At 41.3% G+C, this 25,276-nt stretch overlaps 1 protein-coding gene across 40 annotated transcripts in view; it reads left to right on the top strand.

Annotated features, from left to right (window-relative positions):
* KCNMA1 (potassium calcium-activated channel subfamily M alpha 1) overlaps positions 1–25,276 on the top strand; it is a 769,155-nt gene that overhangs the window by 352,249 nt on the left and 391,630 nt on the right. For 39 of the 40 annotated variants that reach the window (XM_037803851.1, XM_037803850.1, XM_037803849.1 and 36 more), the window contains exon 3: positions 13,923–13,984. In XM_037803851.1, the coding sequence (XP_037659779.1) occupies positions 13,923–13,984 (62 nt within the window). Of the gene's footprint in view, positions 1–8,529; positions 8,646–13,922; positions 13,985–25,276 lie in introns of those variants that run through there. The other variant, XM_037803843.1, reaches the window with a different exon arrangement.

Here is a 25,276-nt window from a genome sequence, read left to right as displayed (position 1 = left end):
CGCCCAGTTTTGTGGTGTGTGCCTGTTATTTGAAGCACTTCCGTCACACTGGGTTGTCTGGGGCAGCTCTGGGCTATGAGGCTGGCGATGGGCAGGAGTGTTTCCTGTCCACCAGGATGATGGCTGTGAGCGGACACCCCCCTTTTCTTGGGAAGTTGTGGTGTTTAGTGAATTTTCCCAGCCACTGGATTATTGCCTTTTGTCTCAGAGCTGTCTTAGTTCTGCTCTTGACTTGACCTGCCCAAATTGCAAGTCTTTGAAGCTTTCTGTATTGGGCTTCTTAGAGTAATTGTTTTAGAAAAAGAAAAAAGGATTAAAAAAAAAAAAAAAAAAAAAGGGCCCTCCTCAGAGATCTAATGGGTTATTGAAATGCTAAGAGGCAAAGCAACCAGGGCCATTAAGGAAAGGTCCACAGGGCAGAGAGATCAGCTTTTCTTCGGGATTTGCATATGCGCCTCAGGGCCTGAGCTCTGCCCTTCCCCTTTCTATGTTCACCAGAACTCCAAAAATCCTCCGCTTTTATTTTGGAGTTTTTCGTGTTGTTTTTTTTCTATGCCTGTCTCCTCTCTGCTGGGCTGGCTGCTGTCAGATTCTCTGGTGTCTGGTCTCAGTCTATCTATGGTTGGAGTTTGGATCAGTAGAATGAGTTTCCGATAAGGGCTGCCACTGCAGTTCTCCCTTCTCCTTCCCGGAGCTGACAGCCCCTCCTCCCACGGGACTGAGCCTGGCAGGGAGGGGCGCGGGTCCCCTGGCCACAAAAACTTACAGATTTCGCTGATCTCAGCAGTTCCACGTTTTCATGAGTGTTGTATGAAGTATGCCCAAAGTCAGATTGCTCTGTGGTGTCCAGTCCACGCAGTTCCTGGCTTTCTACCTACTTTCCTGGAGGAGTAACTAAAACATACCAGTCCGCCATCTTCTCCTTGTACTTTTTAAGAGGCCTAAGAAAGATGGTGACGTACAGCTCAAAGGAAGTAATCTCTAATGGTGAAATGTCAGGACCTTAGATGGGGAGATCTTTTGGGGATCAAAGAGTCTCCCAGAAGCCCCTGATGTCATGACATGGAGGTGACTACCCATTCCTCAAGCCAGAACTGGGGAAGGGTTTCAGCTAGTCATTAGGGGCAGAGGGCCCTGCTTCTCTGCGGTGGGCAAGTAGCTTGTGGCACTTTCTTCCTCCCAGGCTGAGGATTGCTGGGAGCTGCTGCCTGAGATGCTTGGCTTGCGTTTGTCTGCATTGGTGCATTGTCTCCTGGGGATTGCTTTATGTTCAGTTATCGCTAGGAGATGTGTGCAGGGAATCACTGTGCCTACACAGACAGCAGTCCTGAGCTAACCTTCTTGCCCACATCGAACCAGCCACGTGCAGGGTTAATGTTTCAGACCATCCTGCACAACCTAATATTTCCCTTAGAAATAGTAGCCACAAGCAGCTTTCTCACACCACTCTGTTTTTATCATTTTAGGTACAGAGCACATATGATGAGGCCCAATCCCCACATGAGTTAGAGTTGTGTGGGGTCAGAGGCTGGATTGCTCTTTTACAGCAAGAAACAATTTGGAGAGCAGGTTGTGCTGGATTGTTCCTGTAAACCTGCAGCTACCACTTCCCGTGACCTTAGGAGCTGATTTAGTGGGCTGCTTCTGATCTGGAATCTCAAGATCCGTTTTCCATCTTGTCGTCATCCGGTGGCTCAGTTGGAGTGGATTGGCCCCTGTCATCTCCAGCAACTTATTAATCATAACTCATGTCAGCTGAGACCTTAAAAATCCTTTAGTTATCAAGGGATCCCAAGGGTCATAGAAAGGGTCCTAGCTCCGATCAGAAAATTCCCTATGCTGTGCAAGCAAAGTGTCTGTGTGTGCGCATGAGTGTGAGTGTATGTGTCCATCTATGTGTGTGTTTGTAGGGGGCGTGGAGGTTTTAGATGGTATCTGCTCACCTGTTGTTAGGTCAGGTATATCAGGTCATTAGGCAAAGAACCAGAAGTTCTCCTCAAGTGGCTGTAAGTATACTTCAGATACCTGATGGTGCTTTCCCATCTCCTTGTTGATATTTAGCAGCCAGTATGTCAAGATGTATTAGGCCTCTCCAAGGGTCCAAGTTCATCTTAAATTTGGTGACCATATTATTTATCATCTAAACAGGAGTAAAAGATGAGGCTCTTAATAATTATTCTAAGATATCAGGCAAACTGGGAAGGAGAGTCACCTTAGGCGTAAAGGCGTGGCAGAGTCTCTAGTGTCAAGAAGCTTATTAAAATGGCATCATTTTAATAAATGATTAAAATGGCATCAGTGGCTTATTAAAGAAGTCAGCACTCTTATATAATAAGGGGATTCCCTCCACAGTACAGCTGGCAGATGATCTCCTGTATCTACTTGAATACCACCAGGGACAGAAAGCTCATTACCACCTGTAGCAGCCCATTCCATTGTTGGATGATGCTCACTGATAGACGGGGAAGCATACCTTCAGAAACCTAAACCTCTGTATTTGAAGTGGGGGGATTTAAATAATTTTATTTTCAGCAGTGACATCATATTTACATTCTTGAGGTACCTTTCTGTGATGGAAATATATCAATTTAAATTAAAAACAGAAAGAAAGCGCCTTGCTGGCATTGCCTAGCCCATCAAACTAGGCTATGAAAATGATTTTGAACATTTCAGGAAAAAGAGTTCCAACCAATTGTCTTGCTTCCAGAAATCTTCAAAGTATCTTTTTATAGATCTTTTAAGATGATTTTATCCAAGTAGCAAGTACTTAAACCTAACCAACTGAAAATGTTTTTTTGCACACATATTCAAAGGAAAAAGAAAATCTTGAAAGGATGAAGTTTTTTCTTTTATGATAGCTTAAGGCAGTGGGTCTCAAAATGTGGTCCCTGAACCAAGGGTGTCAGCAGCACCTGGAACTTGTTAGAAATGCAGATTCCTGAGCCCCAGCCCAGACCTGGTGCATCAGAAACTCTGGGATTGGGTTCTGCAATCTGTGTGTTAACAGGCCCTCCAAATAATTCTAATGCACCTTCAAATTTGAGACCCACTCTTCAGGGCATGAAAATCTCATCTCAAAAGGCTTTCGATGCTGGGGGCCTCACCTTAGCATCCTTCACCCTGCTTTGCCAACAAGAATTAAAACTAGAGTTCAGGTTCCAAAAAGCAGTAAAATTCTTCAACCCCTTATCCCTTGCTGGCTCCATCCTGAGTCCATAGTTGACTCTCGATAACCTTGTGGAATGAATGAATGAATGGATGAATATTGAATAGTGTGGGGATTCCATAGGAATTAACTCTTGTGCATAAAGATCTCTTAATGGAGTGGATGGGGATGGAAATTTAGTGATCAGACCAAAACTGTGCTGAAAGGAAGGACTGAATTATGTCAATAAGAGCTCCTAAGTCCAGAAAATATTATGGTTCTCCCCAACAGATACATTTTAAACATGGATAAAACATATGATAAGCTTAAGGAAGTCCAACTTGTTCTGATTTCTCCCTGGTAACTATTATAACTTTAAAATATGTGAAACAAAAAGCTCTTTCTGAATCTGCTGGTCCCCTGATTTGCTGATGCTCTAAGCAAGCGCTTCATCTGTCTGTTGGAGATGCTGAAATATGAAGCTGAGCCGATCCTCTTACAAATGCTCTTCCTCTTTTTAGGTGATCATGGAAAATAACAAGTGATATTCCATAAGACAGAGCTCTTTTTCCCTCTTATGTGTTCAAAGTGTGTGGCTGAGAGGGGCAGGAAAACTTGTGGTACCTGATACGTGCTCACCCCCCCATCCCCCATCACTAAACAGATGCCCCACGAATGGGGAGCATGTGGTTTTCTGACTGTGTCCAAATAGCTTCAGTTCCCTTGTGTGGCCTTACGAGCATCTGATCCTTGCTGGGTGCAAGGGAGTTTGTGAGATGGTTGCAGTAAGTGAAGCAGCAGCTGGGGCTGTGTGTCATCCTTTCTAAATCAGCAGCAATGCAGTGTTTAGTGGGGTGTCCTACCCTCGCTTGGGGAGATAGGACATATTTAAGTGTGCTGAGATTTGTGCCGATGATCCCGCCTTCTGATTTTCCAGGATGTGGGAGCAGGAATTTGTGAGCCTGGGTGATGCTATCTCATGAAGCGTTCTACTTCCTTCAGGAAGGGTAGCTTATCTGTAAGAATTCACTGGTAAATACAAAAATCATCTTCCATGAGGTGAGGGGAGTAGGGAATGATGTCAGAAGTGGACTAAGTGCTTTCTCTTTGGAGACCTGGATTTCAACAGAATGTCAACCTTAACAAAAGGGAGTTGCAAGTTTCATTCTAATTCTTGGTGGTGTTTGTCAAGGTCAGCACACGTGTCACAGTCATTGTTACAGGCAACAGTCAGTTCTGCAGAGAAGAAGGAGTGTGAACAAGCCAAGTGTGTGAACAGGCACGTCTGTACCCAAGCCCAGCACGGGGCGGGTGGCTGAGTTTGAAGCCAGTCAGTGTTGGTGTTCATGACACTGGTCAATTGGATGGTTGTTTCTCATAGATGCCCAACTCCCTCAAGACTAAGAGGCTTTGGTGGCATCAAGCTTTTTAAAAGCAGCACCTTTGGTGGCAAAAATCATCCCTGTAGAAGATGGAAATTTTAGGTTGTTTCTTGGGGTGTCTTTAAGGTCCCACTAGCCCATCAAGGGGCTGTTGGTAAGTCATTAACTCAGCTTGGCCTTCAGGTTCAGAGCTTGAGATCCCATGCCCTGTAGCTATTCCATTATCTTATAGAGGACATGGTTATGGGTTATTAAAGGGGTTGTAGGACCAAAGGCACATTCTATGGAAACTCCTAACCAGATCAGGGACTCAGCTTCAATTAACAGAAGACCCCTTAGATTACGGCTCCAGACGAACTCTCTGATCCCTGGGAAATTCACAGCCTGCTGCAGGCACCAGTAATAGATTAAGGTAGAGGGGGAGTACAAAGGGGGAGACTTGTAGGGTGTCTGTGGCTAAATGAGGATAGAGTATGGAAACTAAAGGAGAAATTCCAACTCACTAAGTGATTAAGTCAAACATCCCTAAGAGGAAAGGATCATTTGTCATACAAGTTTCTTAGAGATACCCGGGGTGAGTGAAAGGAAAGGTATTAGTATCTGCCTGGGAGGGTGATGACATTTGAGTTTTTAAATGTAAATATCCTGCTGGATTCTGCTTTCAGATTCTCAGAAGGTGCCTTCCATTTTTGTTGTTAATATAGTCTAGGAACTGGCAAGGTTTGAGGAGTAGGGCAAAAAGGGTTATAAATTTAGTCCTTGGTGACAATGAATGGCAATTGATAATGTGACAGTGTCACAGAGAAGTTTTCTTTTTCTAATATCCTAATTAAATTAAAACTCCAGTTGGCCAAACCCACATGCATTGAAGCCAGACAATTTCCCAAAATCTCATTAGCTGCAAACTCGAGAGCACCACCAGCAGATGGAAGTTTTTCCCCTAGATTTTTCAATAATTAGACAGAAAAGGTCTTTCAACCTTAGACATTGAATGGAAAGATTTTATCTGGCTTGCCAGTTTATCAGTTTTAATGCCATTAATGAAATTATGCAAAGAGCAACATTTTTACTTTTATGATGCAATGATATAATATTTCAGTGTCCTTAAGCCTCAACTCTTGTGAGGGACACAGATTTTAGGGAAAATTTTCTGAATTAATATTATAATTGCTTTCCCTTACTTTGATCTCTTATTTCAGTTATAATAAATTGGGGCCTTGGAGGAACACATTGAACCCCTCTATTTTTAATATTGGGCAGAATGAGATGAGCATAGCCAATGAAATTTTGGATCTTAGATGATAATTGGGGGGCAATAAACTTTAGAAGTTCGCATAGCTCTGGCCCTGGAGTTATGTCAACATGGACCCACAGCAGGGGAAAGAAAAGGCAATTAGCTTGTAATTTATATCCCAGATCCTTCCTTGGGGAACAAAAAAAAAAAAAAAAAAAAGACAGGAAGAATTCAAACCCTTCAGGTCTATCTATATTGGTCGAATTCTCCTCCCTCCCCAAAAGCCCATTATTCTACTTAATTATGTCCCTGTATCAGCTGATGCATGATTTATAATAAACGTATTCTTTATAGTTCCACTAAGAATGAGGCTGATTAGTTTCCTGGGCTTCATTTTTATCTAAACACATTTTGAAATTACCTAATTTGAAAATGGCTGGAGACATGTTGCTGGGAATTTAGTTAAGTAATAAATATTGATAGATATACAGCCTTAGTGATTAGCGAAGGGTAATTTTTCCTCTGTGTCCTGTGTCATGTGTGTATGTTTCCATGTGTTTTTACATGCATGCATAAATATTCATTTATTTATTTATACGCTTGTATTTCGATGTTGTCTTGTGTCTCTGAGTCTCATCTTTTTGTGATACATGCTTCACTTTGTTTGACAGATTCCTAATCCTGATCCAAATCTAAAATCTCAATGTCCTCACACAGTACCCCTATATCTGCACCTTACTTGAACCTGTTTTTTCCTGGAATCTTCATTTCTCTGACTCTGTGCAGGTTGCTTGTTTCTTCATGGCCCAGGGACCCCTGGACACTCTAGCCTTCCATTGCCCCTTCCTTCCTTGTGTAAAAACCTTTTCTCTCTTGAGACTTGTGCCATCTGAATATATCCCCCTCTGCCCACCCTTGCTGCTGCTGTTACCCACCCACCTCCAGGCCCCTCCCTGCGATTCAGTGGCGGCTTCTATCCTTGGCCCTTCTGTTCTGCCCTCGGCTCCAACCCTCACCCTCAAGTCTGGGCACGTGACTCTCCCAGCTGACACCTGTGCTGCCCGGGCCCTTAAACTCCTCCACTAGGATGCTCTCCACCCCACATGCCCCTGGGAATCTAGCATCACCTGAAACAATATCTCACCTCTGTCCAAGATTTTAAACTCCAAAGTCTCACTCAATGAGAGTAACCTGTGTCCTTCTAACTTTTTGCTTTCACTCTATCCAGTCTCCCAACTCATTCTCAGTCTACACTCCAAGTATTTATTTAACAAATGTTATTGAGACACTATTCGCTTCTGGGAATTTAGCAATGAATAAAAATGGACATGCACCCTGCCCTCATATGACTTACAGTCCAATAGGGGAGCATTAATCAAATGATTGCATAAAAGGAAGGTAAAATTTGCTTGGTAAGTACTACAAAGAAGAGCCACAGCCTAAGCTGATGGGAAACCTTCCCTCAGGAGGTGGGCAGGGAAGTGACAGTAGACCTGAGATCTGAAGGGTGAGAAGTCCGTGGGGGGAGTGAACTCTTCCAGGGGAAGCAAAACGCTTTGTGCAGAGGCCCTGTGGTGGTTGGGGAGGGGTGTGGTGGATGAGGTCAACTGACATTTCAAAGCAACTGGAACCTACAGAAGGAGGGAGTAGGAGATAAAGCCAGAGAGGAGAAAGGCAGACTTTTCAGGGCCAGTGTAGGCTGTGTCAGGGAGTTTTTTTCCTCAGGCCTAAAGTAGAGGAAGTCTTTTGAAGCAATTTAAGTTGAGGCCCTTTCCAGTTTACATATGTCTTAAAAATCCAGTCCATTCTACTGTGTGGTTTCATAGTGTTGCAGTTTTGAAAACACTAGATTCGAATGCCTGTGAAATCACATGCCCTTTTTCTAGGCTTCTTTATATATGAATAAAGCACATTTTTACTCTTATCTAGAGGCCCTGTGTGTCTTCAGTTAATGCTATAGTTCCGAATACAGACTACTGATGCACTTTTTTCTTCCTTTTTCCTTTCTTGCATCCTGAATACATCTGTACTTAAATTGTTTGCAGTCTTAGTTTCCAGTGACTCAATTTACAGCATTTTTTTTTTTGCACTTCCATAAATCAAATGTAATGCACCAGGATATTAGACAGGAAACTTGGGGACCTTTGGATGTTTAAATGACACTGTCGAAATACGGCTTTTTATTTGTGATAACAAAATTACCTTTTCTGATAGTGAGATGATATCTTCTATTGAGGACCAAAGGTGATTTAGGGATGTAAAAAACATACATACTTGTCAGACTGTGAAGGGAAAAGAGTCCTTCTTTCTTTTCCTTTAGAAACCACTGCAACTCAGAGCTTGAGGTTCTGGGAGTAAAACCTGCAGAAACGTGGGCTTTTCAAAGAATTACAAAGGCAAGAGGGGAGAGGGCTGGGTGACACCATCACTCAGTTCCCTACATGTCCTGTAGACCCAGTAGAGAGCTGACCAGTGCCCCCACCAAGGTGTGGCTTTTTGTTTGTTTGTTTGTGTGTTTGTTTTGAGTTGTGTGGGATGACACGCTATGTGAGCAATTGGTTGTGATGCTGGAAACACAAATCATGAATCTGATTGTCCACGGGAACTGCACTTGTTATTTTATGAAATAAACAAGTCTCTCTGGCACAGATTTAGTGACATGCATTATTGTTTTCATGTCAAAGCAGCTTTTAGTTTTTTCACTATATGCAGGAACATACCAAGATTACCACTAAATAATCATCTGTTTCAATCCTGCCATTTCACAGATTGGGAAACTGAGTCACAGATCGGTTAAGTGATGTGCTCAAGAGCATACTGTTGAGTGGGGCCGAGCCGATTCAAACCCAGGCCTCCTGACTTCCCACCACATCAGCCGTTGCCTGCACCTGGGATCTGCATTTCCCTGGAACAGCCAGGTGGACCAATCAGGAATTCTGCTTTCCTCTTCGTTGATTTTCTTTCTCTCCCATTGCCCTTCCACTCTGGGAGTTTATAAGGGGGTGGTGTCACTTCCTTACCCTCTCCTTCCTTTCATATCCCAGACTATTTCTATATGTAGAAACAAATGCGTATATGAATATATATGCGTGTTTCTTTAAGTACCACTTACTAAATTTCACAAGGGACTTCTAGATAGTTCCAGGTTCAGTGTTCCTTGAGGGCAAAAGCCAGGCCTGACAGCTGTCTTAGCTTTGTATTGCCCGGTTTCTCACGCTGGGGCTTCTGCATAGGAGTTCAGTAAATGTTAGTGAAGCTGTTAAATTCATCTGACCAAACACTGTAATTTTGACATTGGAATAATGTTGTCTCTCATCCACAAAATATTCCCAGATTGTTTTGTCTTGGGAGGTCTCACGTTTATTTATTTATTTTGTTGTCCTCCTGTGAATTTTATTGTATATAAATTGTACCTCAATTAAAAAAAAAGTCATGTGCCTTTGGGATCATAAACAGGAAATTGTCCATTTTCTGAGAAGTGTCACTGCCGCCAGTAGCCAGCCAGGCCTGGATCAAGCCTGTCAAATCGTTAATTAGGGTCGTTTGCTCTCCTGTGAGCTGAGCACGCACGTGTGAAACCTGCTCAGGAGAGAATTAATTCGTCCTACTCTGTACTTTTTAGAGTACTCCTAGCACAATTCCCAAAGCCTGCAGGCCTCCTACATGTGTTCTAAATGGGCTAATTGTTAAGGTGACATTTGTAAATTAATCTCTGACTTGAGCTAAGTGGTGTCCCCTGATGGCTGCAACTCAGCGATTCCCAGCTTGGCCATACAACAGAGTCACTGGAGGAGCTCGTTAAAAATACAAGGCGCTCTGACTTCCCTGAGCTAACGCTTCCTGGTTCCCAAAGCAGGATGAAGGCATCTCGGTTTACTTGTTTTTTTTTTAAAAGGAAAGTTCAGGTGGTAAAAATCTGATGGTTGTTACATTTGGGAGCCTCAGCTCCAAATCAGTCTCTGCAGGCCTGTGTAGCCAAGTGTAATTTAAGCCCAAACCTGGCAATTCATATCCAGTTTCTTAAACAGGCACAGTCTCTGAAGAGCCATCTTTCCTGAGTCTCTGGACTCCATATTCAAATCTCCAGATTTGTCTTTTCCTTGGAGAGTTCCAGCTGTGTGAGCAGGAATATTTTTGTCTTGCCACACTATTTTCCATTTTTATGAACTTTCTGAGGCATTTAGGGGAACTTCCGGGCCTGCTGGGGTTTCGATGTATGAAGATGTCTGTGAGTTTCCCTGCTTGGCTATCCATGTATCATCGGACTCCTCATGTCAGGTGTTAGGCACAGACCTTTTTTTATACACTCTGTGAGCCTGTTTTCCTGGCAGTGTTGTGTGCAATCACATGAAGTGTTTGATCTTGGAGTTTTGGAAATAGATGACTCACCAAAACCATTGTTCCAATGACATTTATCAAATTGCTTTTGTTTTTAGGAATCTGGCACTCTGTAAATATCACTCAGCACCTAGTATCGCTCCACAGCATATGGGTGTTTTCAGTAAATCTAAGAATATGGCAATTAGCACCCTCCGAGGTAGCAGTGGTGATTTGGTTAACCCACACTGTGGAGAGTCGTGCAAGCTGAGCAGGCTCTTCTGAAAGTCAGCAGAAGTTGTGCTCTGAGAGGGAGTGTTCAAATTATCTCGAATAATTAGGCTGCTGGTAACAAACTCTTGCATGGGACAATCCTTTGTAAAGTTCTGGGTCATCATGAAGGATTATTCTGCAGACTGAGCTGCTGGATCATTGTGCTTTTCTTGGCCCCATCTTGCCACATTCCTTGGGTTTCTTTCCTCCTTATCCCTTGGACTGTGGAAGTTCTCAGAAGGCTTCCCAGCAGCCCTCCAGCTTACCGAAGGAATTTCAGAGAAGCTGGAAGAAAGGATGCCTTAGGAAGGAAGAAGTTACTAAGACAAGAGCCCTTGTTGTTTCCTCCCTTCTCTAACTCCTTTTCCATTTATTAATGTTCCGCCTGGTCAATAACTTAATATATATTGCCTACACCATGCAATTGAGCACGAATTGCATAATAGCATAGGAGTAGTCTATGTAAGGATTACTCTATAAAAGAGTATTATTTCATGACTCCAAGTGGATTTACCTCTTAAATAAACACTTAGACTATTGGGGAGTGCTCTATAATGTAGCCATCACAATTTAGGCAAAGATCTAATAATTTCGTGTTGTTGGACTGGATTCTTCTATATTTAGGGTCAGTTCTCAGACGATGGGGGATTTTATAGAGAGCGAGCAAGAGAGAGAAAATAAACTAGTCCCTCTTGGCCTCTGCTTGGTACCCTCTTAACCACTTGGAGAAATGGACCTGTCCCCTCTGAGCTGACTTTGCTAGGGCCCCGTAGACGTGACTCTCCGTTGGGTTCCTATTTTCGTGGCCAAGTCCAAAGGGTTGATTTATTTTCTGTAGCACTTGGATCCAGGTTGACAATGTAATCAAGCCTGACATGATAAAGAGGCATTTAGCAAGTTTAAAAATCACAACACACATTTCTCCGTATACTGAGAAGTGTATCCTTTCCACATCAATCATGCCATGAAAGGAGGGTGATGGTGGGTAATGGAGGGTGATGGAGGGTGATGGTGGGTAGCGGTGGGTGTGTGAGAGTCTGGGAACACCCTGTACCTCATCCAGGGAAAGCCTTTCGGGCTGAACATGTAGACAAAGCAGAGATTCACTCTTCAGAGTCTTGGGTGCCCAGGAGCTTTGCCGGTCATATACTCCTGAATTTCTTTCCTCTCTTACTCTATCACAGAGATGCTGATATTTGAGTTTGCATCTTAAGAGGACACAGGATTCCTTCATCCCTCCTGTCACTGACTGATTTGCTTAAATAAGCAGTGCATTATTCCTTGTCACTGATGCAAAGCAGAGGCAGCTGGGATGAATTAGTGTGAGCCACTTTGGCCACCCCTATGCTGAGAAATTATCTGCTGTTGTAGAAGAGCTTAGATTTTAAGTTCATTTCAGAGTGGTGCAAATGGCATTTGGAAGGACTTTTTTTCCTCCCCTCCCTCCCCTTCCCTCCCCTCCTTTCCCTCCCTTCCCCTTCCCTCCCCTCCCCTCCCCTTCTCCTCTGCCTCCCCTCTCCTCCCCTTCCTTTCTCTGCTCTTACAACTGTGGATTTCAGTGACATAGGCCCACACAGCCAGAGGCCCAGCATGTTCAGATATACACACATGAAGCTAAATTGACAAGGATTAGTCAGACCAGCTGTTTATGAATGAAGGACACTTCCCCTCTGTTCTGGCCACACCCTTTCTCTTTGCAGCATTTTGAGAATGAGGTCAGGGCCAGGATCTAACTGCTTATGTTAGCATAAATAGCAGCACAGATCAAAATTAACCTTAAGCTATTTGCTTTGCTGCCTTGTTCAGATTATAGAGGAAAAAGCAGAAGCCTGTTTATGTTTTGTTTGTTTTGTTTGTAACTTTGCAAGTGGATGAGTGAAGGTGTGTGAGGGGTGATACTGAGTCAGGAGGGTGGGGTGGGTTAGTACCAGTAGATGGTAATTACAAAGACTGCAGGAGCTTCCTTGGATTGAACCGGAGCATGTTTTAGTTATTAACCCAAATGGAAGAATAAAATAAGCCCAAGTGGTGTGTGTGTGTGTTGTATGTGTGTGTTTACACGTTTCTTTCCAGAAGGAGAATTTATCAAGTTGCCGTGAAACCACGCAGTCCTTTTACAGTGTCCAGTTGTTTTGACTGGCATTTTCCTTTCACGTAGCTCACCCTCCCTCCCCACTAACTCCACAGAGTTTTGCAATTATTTTAATAAATATCTCATGCAGATTTCATTTTCCATCAAATGGTTTGGTGCGCATATGCAATATAGATATGCATGCATGTGACTCTCTCTCTCTTTCTCTCTCTCTCTCTTTCTCTCTCTCACACACACACACACACACACACACATGCACACACACGAGAGAGCTTGATCATTGCTACTAGTCTTGACATAAACTGAGATCCATCTCAATCTTCCATCAATGCCAGGGGTTTGTCAGTATCTGAATACCCTGAGGCCACTGCCATTTCCTAAAGCCCTTCAGCCTGCAGCCTCGTCAGGATTTTAGAGTGTAAGCAAGGTATTCAGTCTGCCTGGCTTGTGTATGTGTGTGTTTACGTTTTGTTCTGGAGCTTAACTGTTGGCTGTTGGCATCTCTTTTACTTCTGAACATTCTTTAGTTGCACTAATAGTTTCCTCTGTGAAAGATTAAATAAATTAGGATGTTGAGTGAGGACAGAAGTGTCAGTAACAGCCTAATCTGCTACATTTTCATTTGATGGACTTTAGTGTGACAGGTGTCCATTGAAGGAGATGCCAAAACTGTCATTTATATCAGTGGTGATTAATTTTGAGTGAAGTGTGTAAAGAAGAATAAGACTTGTCATGTAACTGGCCTGATGTATTACCTCGTTTGGTTTCCTGCACATAAGCTGTTTTCTTAAATATTCGAGATATGTTATAGCCATATATATATATATATATATATATATATATATATATATAATGAACATTTAACGTGCACACACATATATATGTGAGTGTTTGTACAAGCAAATTGATGTTTTTCAAATTAATATTCTTCTATAGAAGGAGAAAGTAGATTAGTGGTTGCTTGGGGCTGGGGGTGGGAACAGGATTAACTGTTAACAGGCATGTGGGGTCTTACTGAGATGACAAAAATGTTCTAAAACTGGATTGTGGTGATGGTTGGGCAACTTGGTAAACTGAATCATTGACTTACACACTTAAAATGGGTGAATTTTATAGTATGTAAATTAAACCTCAGTAAAGATGTTAAAACTTGAAATTCCTATACTGGAGTTCCTTTTTGCCCTACATAACCCCAAACTTCCACCTGTTCTTTTCCCACTGAAGTTTATTGACTTCCGTTGTAGAGAAACCGGGCAGTGAGGTAATAGACCCAGATGGAAACCCAGTGTCACGGGATACAAAAGTCTGCTCTGACCCCTGTTGGCTGGGAGCGAGGTTGCTGCCCCTGCAGTACAAGGAGCCAACAGCAGAGCATCCTGAAGCGATTGGCGCTGTGTTTCAGAGTTGTGCCTGCATGTCAAAAAATAAACATCCCAGTTTTCAGCTCTTAAGTGATGGCGTTTTTTTCTTCTTTTGCAGGTTGTCTTAGTCTTTGCTCTCAGCATTGGTGCACTTGTAATATACTTCATAGATTCGTCAAAGTGAGTATTCAGATGCATTCTCTTACCCTCTTTTCTAAAACAATCATGAGCCTTTACACTGATGGTTTGTTTACTTTAACACTAAACTTTGCAAGAGCCTTGGAAGACTTTTGGAGGAAGGCAGGGCTATTCTGTGCTGCTTTCCTGAATGCTTTGATTCTGCTAGCATAGGAGTTTTGGAGGTCCAGCCTTCTTGCTGACTATTATTTATCTTAAAATAGCTGTTTCCTGTTGAAGAGTATGTACTGAAGATGTCAAGAGGGAAGAGGGCTTTGATGTGAATTTGCAACCTGTGGGAGGGTTACCGTATTCAACAGATGAGGGTCTCAGCCATTCTTGACATGGTTTTAGGATCCTGTTCTCATTAAGGTTTTTCATTGCTCTAATTTTATTGGAGGTCAGATTAGAAAGCATGACACTATCCTTTGCACTTTCCAACTGAATATTCAGCAGAAGTATTGCACACTGACGTGTCTTGACTTGTGAAGGTAGGGAAATGGGATGGATGGAGAAGTTCATGATGACTCCCTTGCTCATCTGAGAATTCCTAGAGTGGACACTTGAGCAGACCCCTTGGGTGCCCACTGAGGGAAATGGTGCTTTAGGGACAAGATCTGTGTGACAGATAGTGAGGATCTTGCAGGAGGCAGAAGAGGGCGCTGGGCAGGACTGCTAGATGGCAGGCAGTTCTGCCCTGGTTCCTGCAGGTTCCCCCTTCTTACCCTGCTTGTCTGCATCATTTGTTCCCATTACTCCCCTTGAAAGCTTGAAGTGGACAGCATGTGGGAAACGAGTGAGGCTGGAGTCCTACTAGCCCTTCTGTTGTGACATGAACTTGACAACTCTGGTGTCAGTGGTCTTGGGCTCTTTGCCATGAGAATGTTTTCACTCCTTTAACTCTATCCCTAATAGAGTTGTATACTGACTTTGATACTAGGAAAACCTGCTTGGGGTCCCTGTTGACTCAGACCTCAGCATGCCTGAATTCTTAGCTTAGTACTGTTTTTCCGTGGCTCAGAATGGTGGTAATTTCATACATACCCGAGCTGTAAATTCCTCAGAGCCATCTGGTCTCCAGCCAAAGGATTTTGTGCACTTGGGTGCGGAGGCCAAAATGCCATGTCAGGGAAAATTAAGAAAACGATCCTCTAATATCCTATCTCTGGGAATCAGTCAAGTCTTGAGAAAGTATGGTCCTTCATCCCATCCACTGGTATGGGCTGGGCTGCCCTCACCCATCTCGGACAGAGTGTCCTTTAAAAGTCCTCCAGCAGGTGACATTCCACACACTAACCCTCATTGGTCATCCTGGCCAAAAAAGAGAGGAGCCTTTTAAGTTTGGAAGACACCATTGCTGTGCCACTGAAGGTAAGTCCTTTTTAAATATTTACCCTTAATAATTCTGGACCATATTTATATTGAACCACAGATCTTCAGTTCCCAAGCTTATTTTTCTGTTCTCTCCCCAGGAGTTTTTCTCATATCAGGGGGTGAAAACCCTGCCAACTTCCACGGCACTGGGCCAACTTCCAGTCTGGGGCCCAGGAAGTAGGTTGGGGTGGGTAGTCTCTGAACCTCGACAGAACAAACCTTTGTGTGGAGGTGAGTGTGGCGATCGGTTACAAGGACCGATGTCTCTGTCTTCCCTTTCCCTCCCCTTTTGCTCCTTTGCCTCTCTCAGAAATAAAATGCTCTTAGATGGATTTGGATGGTGTCCTTTTTTTATTTACAGTGTCTTCTCTAGGGCAGTCTTTTGTTCTGTAGATCCTAGTGTTGCCTCCATGTGAGAGGATGGGAAGGGATGAAAGTCTCCACAGCAGGGCTCTCTTCCCAAATGCCCTATGCCACTGGGTGCCCTTTGGATGTAATTATGATTCTGCTAAACCTTGGGGAACCTTACATTGGGAGGCCGCTCTGATTCTGTTTTCTTTTATGGGCTTGCAGAGAGTCTGCTCCAAGGATGGGCCTTCAATCCAGTTCTCAGCATTTCCCCTCAAAAATGCCAACAATCTTAGAACTCAGACGGTGTGCGATCATTCCTATGCTCCCTGGGGACTGTCTTAACCTGCATCTTTCTCAGTTCCCTGTCACCAAACTGTGTGGTTTGGTGTAGTGAGAGTTTGCTTATAAGACCTCATATTTATGTATCCCTTTTCAGTTTTCTTTTGCATTACTTCATTTGCAAAGAAAACCCAAGACTATTCTGGTTCTGCCCTGTGGGGTTCCTGATCAGGCTAGTCAACACAAACGAATCTTCCATCTTGCTGGAGAAAGCCACAAGCATGCTGAATTTAAGTGAGTGCAAGAATTAAGGTAGAATCTGTGAAGTAATCTTTTTGATAAGTCCACAGAGTCCCAGGAATTTTAAAAACAGAACATACTGAATGAATTATAACCAAGCTTAGTGGACAAGATAAAACGAAGTTCTATCCACACAGAAGTTGCACATGGAAAGAGGGTAAGAAAGCAGCCTTTAAATTATTAAAATCCATCATTTTCATTGAGAATTGTCACCAGTTGAACACACTTGTGGTTTGGCTGGCCGTCTGGCCATCTTGGAAGTTACACTAAGTTAATTTCTTTTGTAAGTTATACTAAATTATCACCCTGGGAAGAAAGTACCCAGTGTTCTTCAGATGAATTTTAGTTAATATTTACTCTCTTTAAATAAATCAGGAGACAATCTCTAGGCTTTCCCCTGAGTGAACCTGATTGGGTAGACGTGGTCGATGAAATGGCTCATGGCAGTGAAGTTCAACCAGAACTGGTCTCCCCCAGATGGTAGGGGCTTGCCCAGTAGCAGGTGTTCAAGATGAGTTCTCTGCACCTACCCTTTGAAAATGTGAGGAATGCAGATTAATATATAAAACAGCTTCCAGTTTCTGTCTGCATGGTTCACTCCAAGGCTGTCCACGTAAGGTGTTGCCAGTGGGAAGGCAGGCTGGGTGGAGTTTTTCTACTTTCTGGACAGGAGGAGGTGGGTAAGGCAGTTCACCTAAATGTCATAATTGGTGTTTTTTTTTGATATATATATATATATATATATATATATATATATATATATACATACATACACATATATATATACATATATATATGTATGTATATATATATATATTTTTTAGATGGGAAGCCAGTGGAAGTTTCAAGTAGATGAATAACAGGCTTGGCTTTCATATTTAAAGGATCACTCAGGCTGCTGTGTGGGAAATCGATGTAGGCAAAGTTGGATGCAGAGGGAACAGTTAGGAAGGCCTTGGCAACAGTCCAGGAGGAGGATTACAGTGGTTTCCAGAGGGTGGAGTTGAGCTGAGCAGTGATTGGATTCTGAATATGTTTTTAAGTTGTTTTATTGAGATATATTCACATACCATACAATCTGTGCAGTGTTCAATCATTGGCTTTTAGTATAATTGCAGAATTGTACATTTATCACCACAATCAATTTTAGAACATTTTCATTACTCCAAAAAAACACAAAACCCATATCCCTTAGCACTTATCTCTCAAACTTTGTATCCATAACCACTGATCTAATTCTCTCTCTGTAGATTTATTTTTTTTATTAAATTCAGTTTTATTGAAATACATTCACACACCATACAATCATCCATGATATACAATCCACTGTCCACAGTACGATAACATAGTTATGCGTTCTTCACCACAATCTATCTCTGAACATTTTCCTTACATCAGAAAGAACCAGAACAAGAATAAAAAATAAAAGTGAAAAAAGAACACCCAAATCATCCCCCCATCCCACCCCACCTGTCCTTTAGTTTTTATCCCCATTCCTCCACTCATCCATACACTAGACAAAGGGGGTGTGATCCACAAGGTCTTCACAATCACACTGTCACCCCCTGTAATTCTGTAGATTTCTTTATATTTACGTTTTATAGAAATGGAATCATACCATATATAGTACTTGGCATCTGGTTTCTTTTACTTATCATAATGCTTTTACAAAAATTATTGTTATTTATTTAATTTTTAGTTAGAGAAGCTGTAGGTTTACATAAAATCCGTATAAAAAATAACATTCTCATATACACCCTCTATTGTTGGCACTTTGTATTTGGTTTGGTACCTTTGTTACAAATGATGAAAGAATATTTAAATATTGTTAACAGTCCATAGTTTGCATTAGGTGTATTTTTCCCATGTACCACCCTATTATTAACACTTTGTAACAGTGATGTACATTTGTTATAATTCATGAAAGAACATTCTTACATTTGTATTATTAAATACAGTCATCATCCTCAACGGAGTTCACTGTATTATACAGTCCCATGTTTAGCCTCTAACTTTCCTTCTAGTAATATACATGACCCCAAAATTCCTCTTTCAACCACATTCACACAAATAATTCAGCACTATTAATTACACTCATAATAATGTGCCAATATTGCCACTATCCATTTCCAAACATTTACCATCAACCAAATTAGAAATTCTGCACAAATTAAGCATCAGTTCCCCATTGTCTGCCCTCATTATATCTCCTGGTAATCTACATTCTGTATTCTAACTCTATGAGTTTGCTTGTTATAATTAGTTCATAGCAGTGAGATCATACAATATTTGTCCTTTTGTGTCTGGCTTATTTCACTCAACATAATGTCCTCAGGGTTCATCCACGTTGTTGCTTGCATCAGGACTTCATTCCTTCTTACAGCTTGATAATATTCCATTGTATGTATATGCCACATTTTGTTTATCCATTCCTCAGTTGATGGGCATCTGGGTTACTTCCATCTTTTGGCAATTGTGGAAAATGCTGCTATGAACATCAGTGTGCAAATGTCTGTTCCCATCCCTGCTTTCAGTTCTTCTGGGTATACACCGAGTAGTGGGATTGCAGATCATATGACAGTTTTATACTTAGCTTCCTGAGGAACCACCAAACTTTTCTATGGTGACTGCACCATTTAACATTCCGACCAAAAGTGAATGAGTGTTTCTATTTCTCCAAATTCTCTCCAATATTTTTAGTTTTCTGTTTTCTTTTTAAATTAATAGTGGCCATTCTAGTAGGTGTGGAATGATATCTCATTGTGGTTTTGATTTGCATTTCCCTAATAGCTAGTGATATTGAACATCTTTTCATGTGCTTTTTGGCCATTAGTATTTCCTCTTTGGAAAAAATGTCTACTCTTGTTTTTTGTCCATTTTTAACTGTATTGTTTATCTTTTTATTGTTGAGTTGTAGCATTTCTTCATGTATTCTGTGTTAAATCTTTATCGATACGTGGTTTCCAAATACATTCTCCCATTTGGTAGACTGCCTTTTCACTTTCTTGACAAAATCCTTTGAAGCACAAACATTTTTAATTTTGAGGAGCTCCCATTTATCTATTTTTTTCTTCTGTTGCTTGTGCTTTGAGTGTAAAGTCTAAGAAACCATTGCGTACCACCAGATCTTGAAGATGCTTCCCTATATTTCCTTCTAGGAGTTTTATGGTACTGCCTCTTATATTTAGGTCTTTGATCCATTTTGAGTTAATTTTTGTATAAGGTGTGAGATAGGGGTCCTCTTTCATTCTTCTGCATATGGATATGCAGTTCGTCCAGCACCATTTGTCCCAGTTGAGTGAACTTGGCAGCCTTGTCAAATATCAATTGGCCATAGATGTAAGGGTCTATTTCTGAACTTTCAATTCAATTCCATTGGTCAATTTATCAATTTTTATGCCAGTGCCATGCTGTTTTCACCACTATCACTTTGTAATATGCTTTAAAGTCAGGAGGTGTGAGTCCTCCAACTTTGTTCTTCTTTTTCAATATGTTTTTTAGCTATTCTGGGCTGCTTACCCTTACAAATAAATTTGATAATTGGCTTTCCACTTCTGCAAATTAGGCTGTTGGAATATTGTTTGGGCTCACATTGAATCTGTAAATCAATTTGGGAAGAATTGACATCTTAACAATATTTATTCTTCCAGTCCATGAACATAGAATGTCCTTCCATTTATTCAGGTCATCTTTGATTTCTTTTAGCAGTGTTTTGTGGTTTTCCACGTGCAAGTCCTTTACATCCTTGATTAGGTTTGTCCCTAGATATATTATTCTTTTAGTTGTTATTAAAAATGCATTTTTCCCTTGATTTCCTCCTCAGATTGCTCATTACTAGGGTACAGAAACACTACTGATTTTTGATCTTGTATCCTGCTACTTTGCTGACCTTGTTTATTAACTCTAGAAGCTTTGTTGTAGTTTTTAGGGATTTTCTGTGTATAGGATCATGTCATCTGCAAATAGTGAATGTCTTACTTCTTCCTTTCCAATGTGGATGCCTTTTATTTCTTTTTCTTGCTTAAGTGCTCTAGCTGGAACTTCAAACAAATGCTGAGTAACAGTGGTGACAATGGGCATCCTTGTCATGTTCCAGATCTTAGAGGGAAGGCTTTCAGTCTCTTATCATTGAGTGCAATGTTAGCTGTGGGTTTTTAATATATGCCCTTGATCATGTTACGGAAGTTTCCTTCTATTCCTATTTTTTGATGTTTTTATCAAGACAGGATGCTGGATTTTGTCAAGTGTCTTTTTGTGTCAATTGAGATGATCATGTGGTTTTTCTCCTTTGATTTGTTAATGTGGTGTATTACATTAATTGATTTTCCTCGATTGAACCACCCTTGTATATCTGGGATAAAACCCACTTGATCTTGGTGTATAATTCTATTAATGTCCTATTGGATTCGATTTGCTAGCATTTAGTTGAGAATTTTTGAATATATATTCATTAGAGAAATTAGTAAGTTTCTTTTTTTGTGGTATCTTTATCTGGCTTTGGTATTAGGATGATTTTGGCCTCATAGAATGAGTTAGTGTTCTCTCCTCTTCAATTTTTTCAAAGACTTTGGGAGGATTGGTATTAATTCTTCTTGGAATGGTTGGTTGAATTCACCCGTGAAGCCATCTGGTCCTCAGCTTTTCTTTTTGGGGTGGTTTTTGATGACGGATTAACTCTCTTTACTTGCAATTAATCTGTTGAGACCTTCTGTTTCTTCTAGAGTCAGTATAGGTTGTTTCTGTGTTTCTAGGAATTTGTCCCATTAGATCTGTGTTTTCTAATTTGTTGGCATATAGTTGTTCGTAGTATCCTGACATACTCCTTTTTATTTCTGTGGGGTCATTAGTAATGCCAATAGTAATGTTGTTTCCTTCCTTCTGCTTGCTTTGGGATTGGTTTGCTGTTCTTTTTCTAGTTCCTCCAGGTGTGCAGTCAGGTGTTTGATTTTGGCTCTTTCTTCCTTTTTAATGTAGGTGTTTAGGGCTATAAATTTCCCTCTCAGCACTGCCTTCTCTACATCCCATCAGTTTTGTTATGTTGTGTTCTCATTTTCATTTGTTTTGAGATATTTACTGATTTCTCTTGCAATTTCTTCTTTGACCTACTGCCTGTTTAGGAGTGTGTTGTTTGGCTTCTGTATGTTTTGAATTTCTAGTTCTTTGCCTTTTTTGATTTTTGCTTTCCAGTTTCAATCCATTGTGATCAGAGAAAGTACTTTGTATAATTGCAGTCTTTTAAAATTTGTTGAGACTTGTCTCGTGACCCAATACATGACCTGTCCTGGAGAATAATCCATGGGCACTTGTGAAGAATATATATCCTGCTGTTTGGGGATACAAAGTTCTGTATAAGTCTGTTAGGTCTAGTTCATTTATCGTATTATTTAAGTTCTCTGTTTCCTTACTGATCCCCTATCTAGATGTTCTATCAATTGATGAGAGTGGTATATTGAAGTCTCCAACAGTTATTGCTGAGGCGTCTTATTTCTCCATTCTGTTTTGCCAGTGTTTATGTCACGTATTTTGGGGCACTCTGGTTAGGTGTGTAAATATTTATGATTGTTATTTCTTCTTACTGGATTACCCCTTTTATTAATAGATAGTGTTCTTCTTTGTCTGTTATAACAGTTCTACATTTTAAATCTATTTTGTCTGATATTAGAGTAGCTTCCTCAGATCTTTTTTGGTTACTGTTTGCGTGGAGTATCTTTTCCAACCTTTCACTTTCAACCTATTTGTGTCTAAGATGAGTCTCTTATAAACAGCATATAGATGGATCGTACTTTTATATCCATTCTGCCCATCTGTGTCTTTTGATTGGGGAGTTTAATCTGTTGACATTCAATGTTATTACTGTAAAGGCAATACTTCAACCATTTTATCCTTTGGTTTTTATATGTTATATCTTATTTTTGTCTCTCTTTTTACCGTTTTAGTTACCCTTACTGATAATATTCATTTCTGTACTCTCCTTTAAGTCTCTCTCTCCTGTCTTTTTCTTTAGCCTGCAGAATTTCCTTTAGTATTTCTTGTGGGGCAGGTCTCTTGTTGACGAATTCAGTTTCTGTTTCTCTGTGAATATTTTCAACTCTCCCTCATTTTTGGACAGTTTTGCTGGATAAAGAATTCTTGAATGGCAGTTTTCCTCTTTCAGTACTTTAAATATATCATACCACTTCCTTCTTGCCTCCATGGTTTCTGATGAGAAATGGGCACTTCAGTCTTATTGTGTTTCCCTTTTATGTGATGAATCACTTTCATCTTCCTGCTTTCAGGATTCTCTTTATCTTTGGCATTTGACATTCTGATTAGTATGTGTCCCAGAGTAGGCCTATTAGGATTTTTTCTCCTTGGAATATGTTGCACTTCTTGGACATGTGTATATATGTATTTCAGAAGAGTTGGGGAATTTGGGGCTATTGTGTCCTCACATTTTCTTTGTGCCCTTTTTCCCCTATCTTCTCCTTTTGGGGGCACCTGTGGCATGTATGTTTGTGCACTTGATACTGTCATTCAATTCCCTGAGACCCTGCTCATTTTTTTCCATAATTTTCTCTATCTGTTCTGTCTGCAAGATTTTGATTGTCCTATCTTCTAGTTAGCTGATTCTTTCTCTGTTGAAATCTGCTGTTATATGCCTCTGGTGTGGTCTTAATCTCTTCTGTTGTGCCTTTCATTCCCATAAGTTCTGTTACATTTCTTTTCATACTTTCAAATTCGTGTTTATGCTCACCCAGTGTCTTCTTAATATCCTTTAACCCTTTAGTCATATTTCCTTTCGTCTCCTTGAATTGATATAGGAGATATGTTTGAACATCTTTGATTAGTTGTTCCAAATTCTGTGTCTCCTCCAAAGTTGTAATTTGTTCTTTTGACTGGGCCCTATCTTCCTGTTTTTTTAGAATGGCTTGTAATTTTTTGCTGATGTCTAGGCATCTGATTATCTTAATGAGTTTACTCTAAAGGTCAATTTCTCTTTCTTGCCCAGGGTTTTATTGTTGTTTAGCTTTGTGTTAAGGCTCTTCTTTGACACTTGGTTCAACTTATTCTAGACCTTTTGAATTACCTATGTTTGGTCAGATTTTTTCAGCTCTTCTTCATCTGATTCTCATCCTGCGTATGTAGCACAGTTTTCAAGATTGCACTGTTTATGCGATTGTTTCACTCCCAGGGAAAAGCTTCCTTTCCTCCCTTCCTTCTCTTGATCTGTTCTGCTTGTTTTTGTTTTGCCTCTATAGATTATTTTTAACTCTCCTTTCATTGCCTCTGGCTGTTTTTTGGCTGGAGGGCAAATTCTGGGAGGAGGGTCACACTGGAGAGGACTTTCCCAAGTCAGTATTTCCCAGCCAAAAACTGGGCCAGAGACCCATGATGGGGGTGCAGACAAGTTCAAAAGAGCCCTGGGGAAAGGGTAAGGAAAGATACCCCAACATGTTTTTGATGCCTCCCTGAGGCTGTGCTTTCCTGTCCTGCCCAGAAGATGGTGCTCTTCAGAAAACTTTTCCCTGTAGCCCAAAGGAAGCCCTGAGTCTTCAGACTTCCACCACCTTTGCCCCTGTTGGGAGTAGGGTTGAAACAATGGTTGTGGCAGTTCCTGTCCAGGCTAAAGAAGTGGCTCAGAGCCAGGACCCAGCAATTCAACCTCACTGATCAAAAGCCATGATCAGCGCTCAGCCATGCCCCACCCCACGCCTTCTTGGGGAAGAGGGCCACCCGTCCCTGTCCATGTGCGGCAGCCAGCCAGGGACTGGCCCCGAGGCAGCTCACCTTGAGAGTGGGGGCTGGGCAGCAGCAGTCACCGTGGAGTGAGTTCTTTATCACAGTTTCTCAGCCTCTTTGTCCCACTCTTCCTAGATTTTGTACAGTGCTCCCCTGGTCTCCGGAGTCCCAGAACAGTTGTTTTAGAGAGTTTCTGCTTGTCTAGTAGCTGTTTTTGGAGTTGATGTGAGTCCTTGAGTTTCCTACTCTGCCATCTTCCCCAGGAATTCTGTATTTTATGATTTTTTTTTTAATCCTTGAAAACTTATTTTACTGTAAAGAGGTGACAGAGTTATTTCTGAAGGCATCCTCCTCTACACATCTTTCATTTTCATTTGTTAGGCAAAGAGAGAACCCTTAGTAGTTCTTTTTCATTCAAGGGTTTGAGAGACCCTTCTTTGGGTCTTAATTTTCCAAGAGTGATCTCTATGGAAGCATCACTGTGAAGCCTCAGGTAATTACTATCCAGCAAAGACAGATTGTCCTCAGAGCTCTTGGAGTCAGAAGCCAATTGTAGTTACATTAAACGGTGTTAAAATTATGCTGCTTCTTCTCAGTGATAGAGTCTATAGATACTCCAAGCAGAGGAAAATGTTTTACCATGTCTTTGGATGGATATAAATGTCAGTGCCTTAACAAACATAGGGGAGCATTAAACCCACCACACACATGCATCCCATTCCCCAAAATAGCTCTTCCAATTTGGCAGATAGTGTCCAGACGGGTTCCCTTTCATTCTTATTCTTTTTTAAAGGCTTCAAGCCAAATTTAAGGCATACATCACTGCACTTCCTATCCTGAGATCTCCTGATTCCTACATTGATCCTTTCTTCCCACACATTCTGATACGCTGTGAAGAAAAGATTTTTTAAAAATTGTAAAACCAAGTCAAAAGAGCCCCGAGACACCCTTGGGGTGAAAATGTCAACTTTACTAGTTCCATCCCTGTCTATTTCCTTCCTTTGACACAGGAACAAGAATTCTTCTCTAATAGATATGGAAAAAGAAAAAAAGACCCAACCATGTCAGCTTGAGGGCAGGATTCATGGATTGCATAATGCAGTAGTTCTTGGTGCTTCCAGAATGTCAGGAGCAAGTTGGAAGAGAAAGAGGCTCAGGCCCCTGGGTATTTGCATTTTTGCAGGGGCATTCTGGGAGAGGATGACTCATGTCTGAAGATATCTATTCCTTTGATTCATGTTTAAACTCTGCTATTCTTATGCAGTGGTTACG

Source organism: Choloepus didactylus, chromosome 15 (genome assembly GCF_015220235.1).
Source record: "Choloepus didactylus isolate mChoDid1 chromosome 15, mChoDid1.pri, whole genome shotgun sequence".
NCBI lineage: Eukaryota > Metazoa > Chordata > Mammalia > Pilosa > Megalonychidae > Choloepus > Choloepus didactylus.
This window is presented reverse-complemented; position numbering and strand designations above follow the sequence as displayed.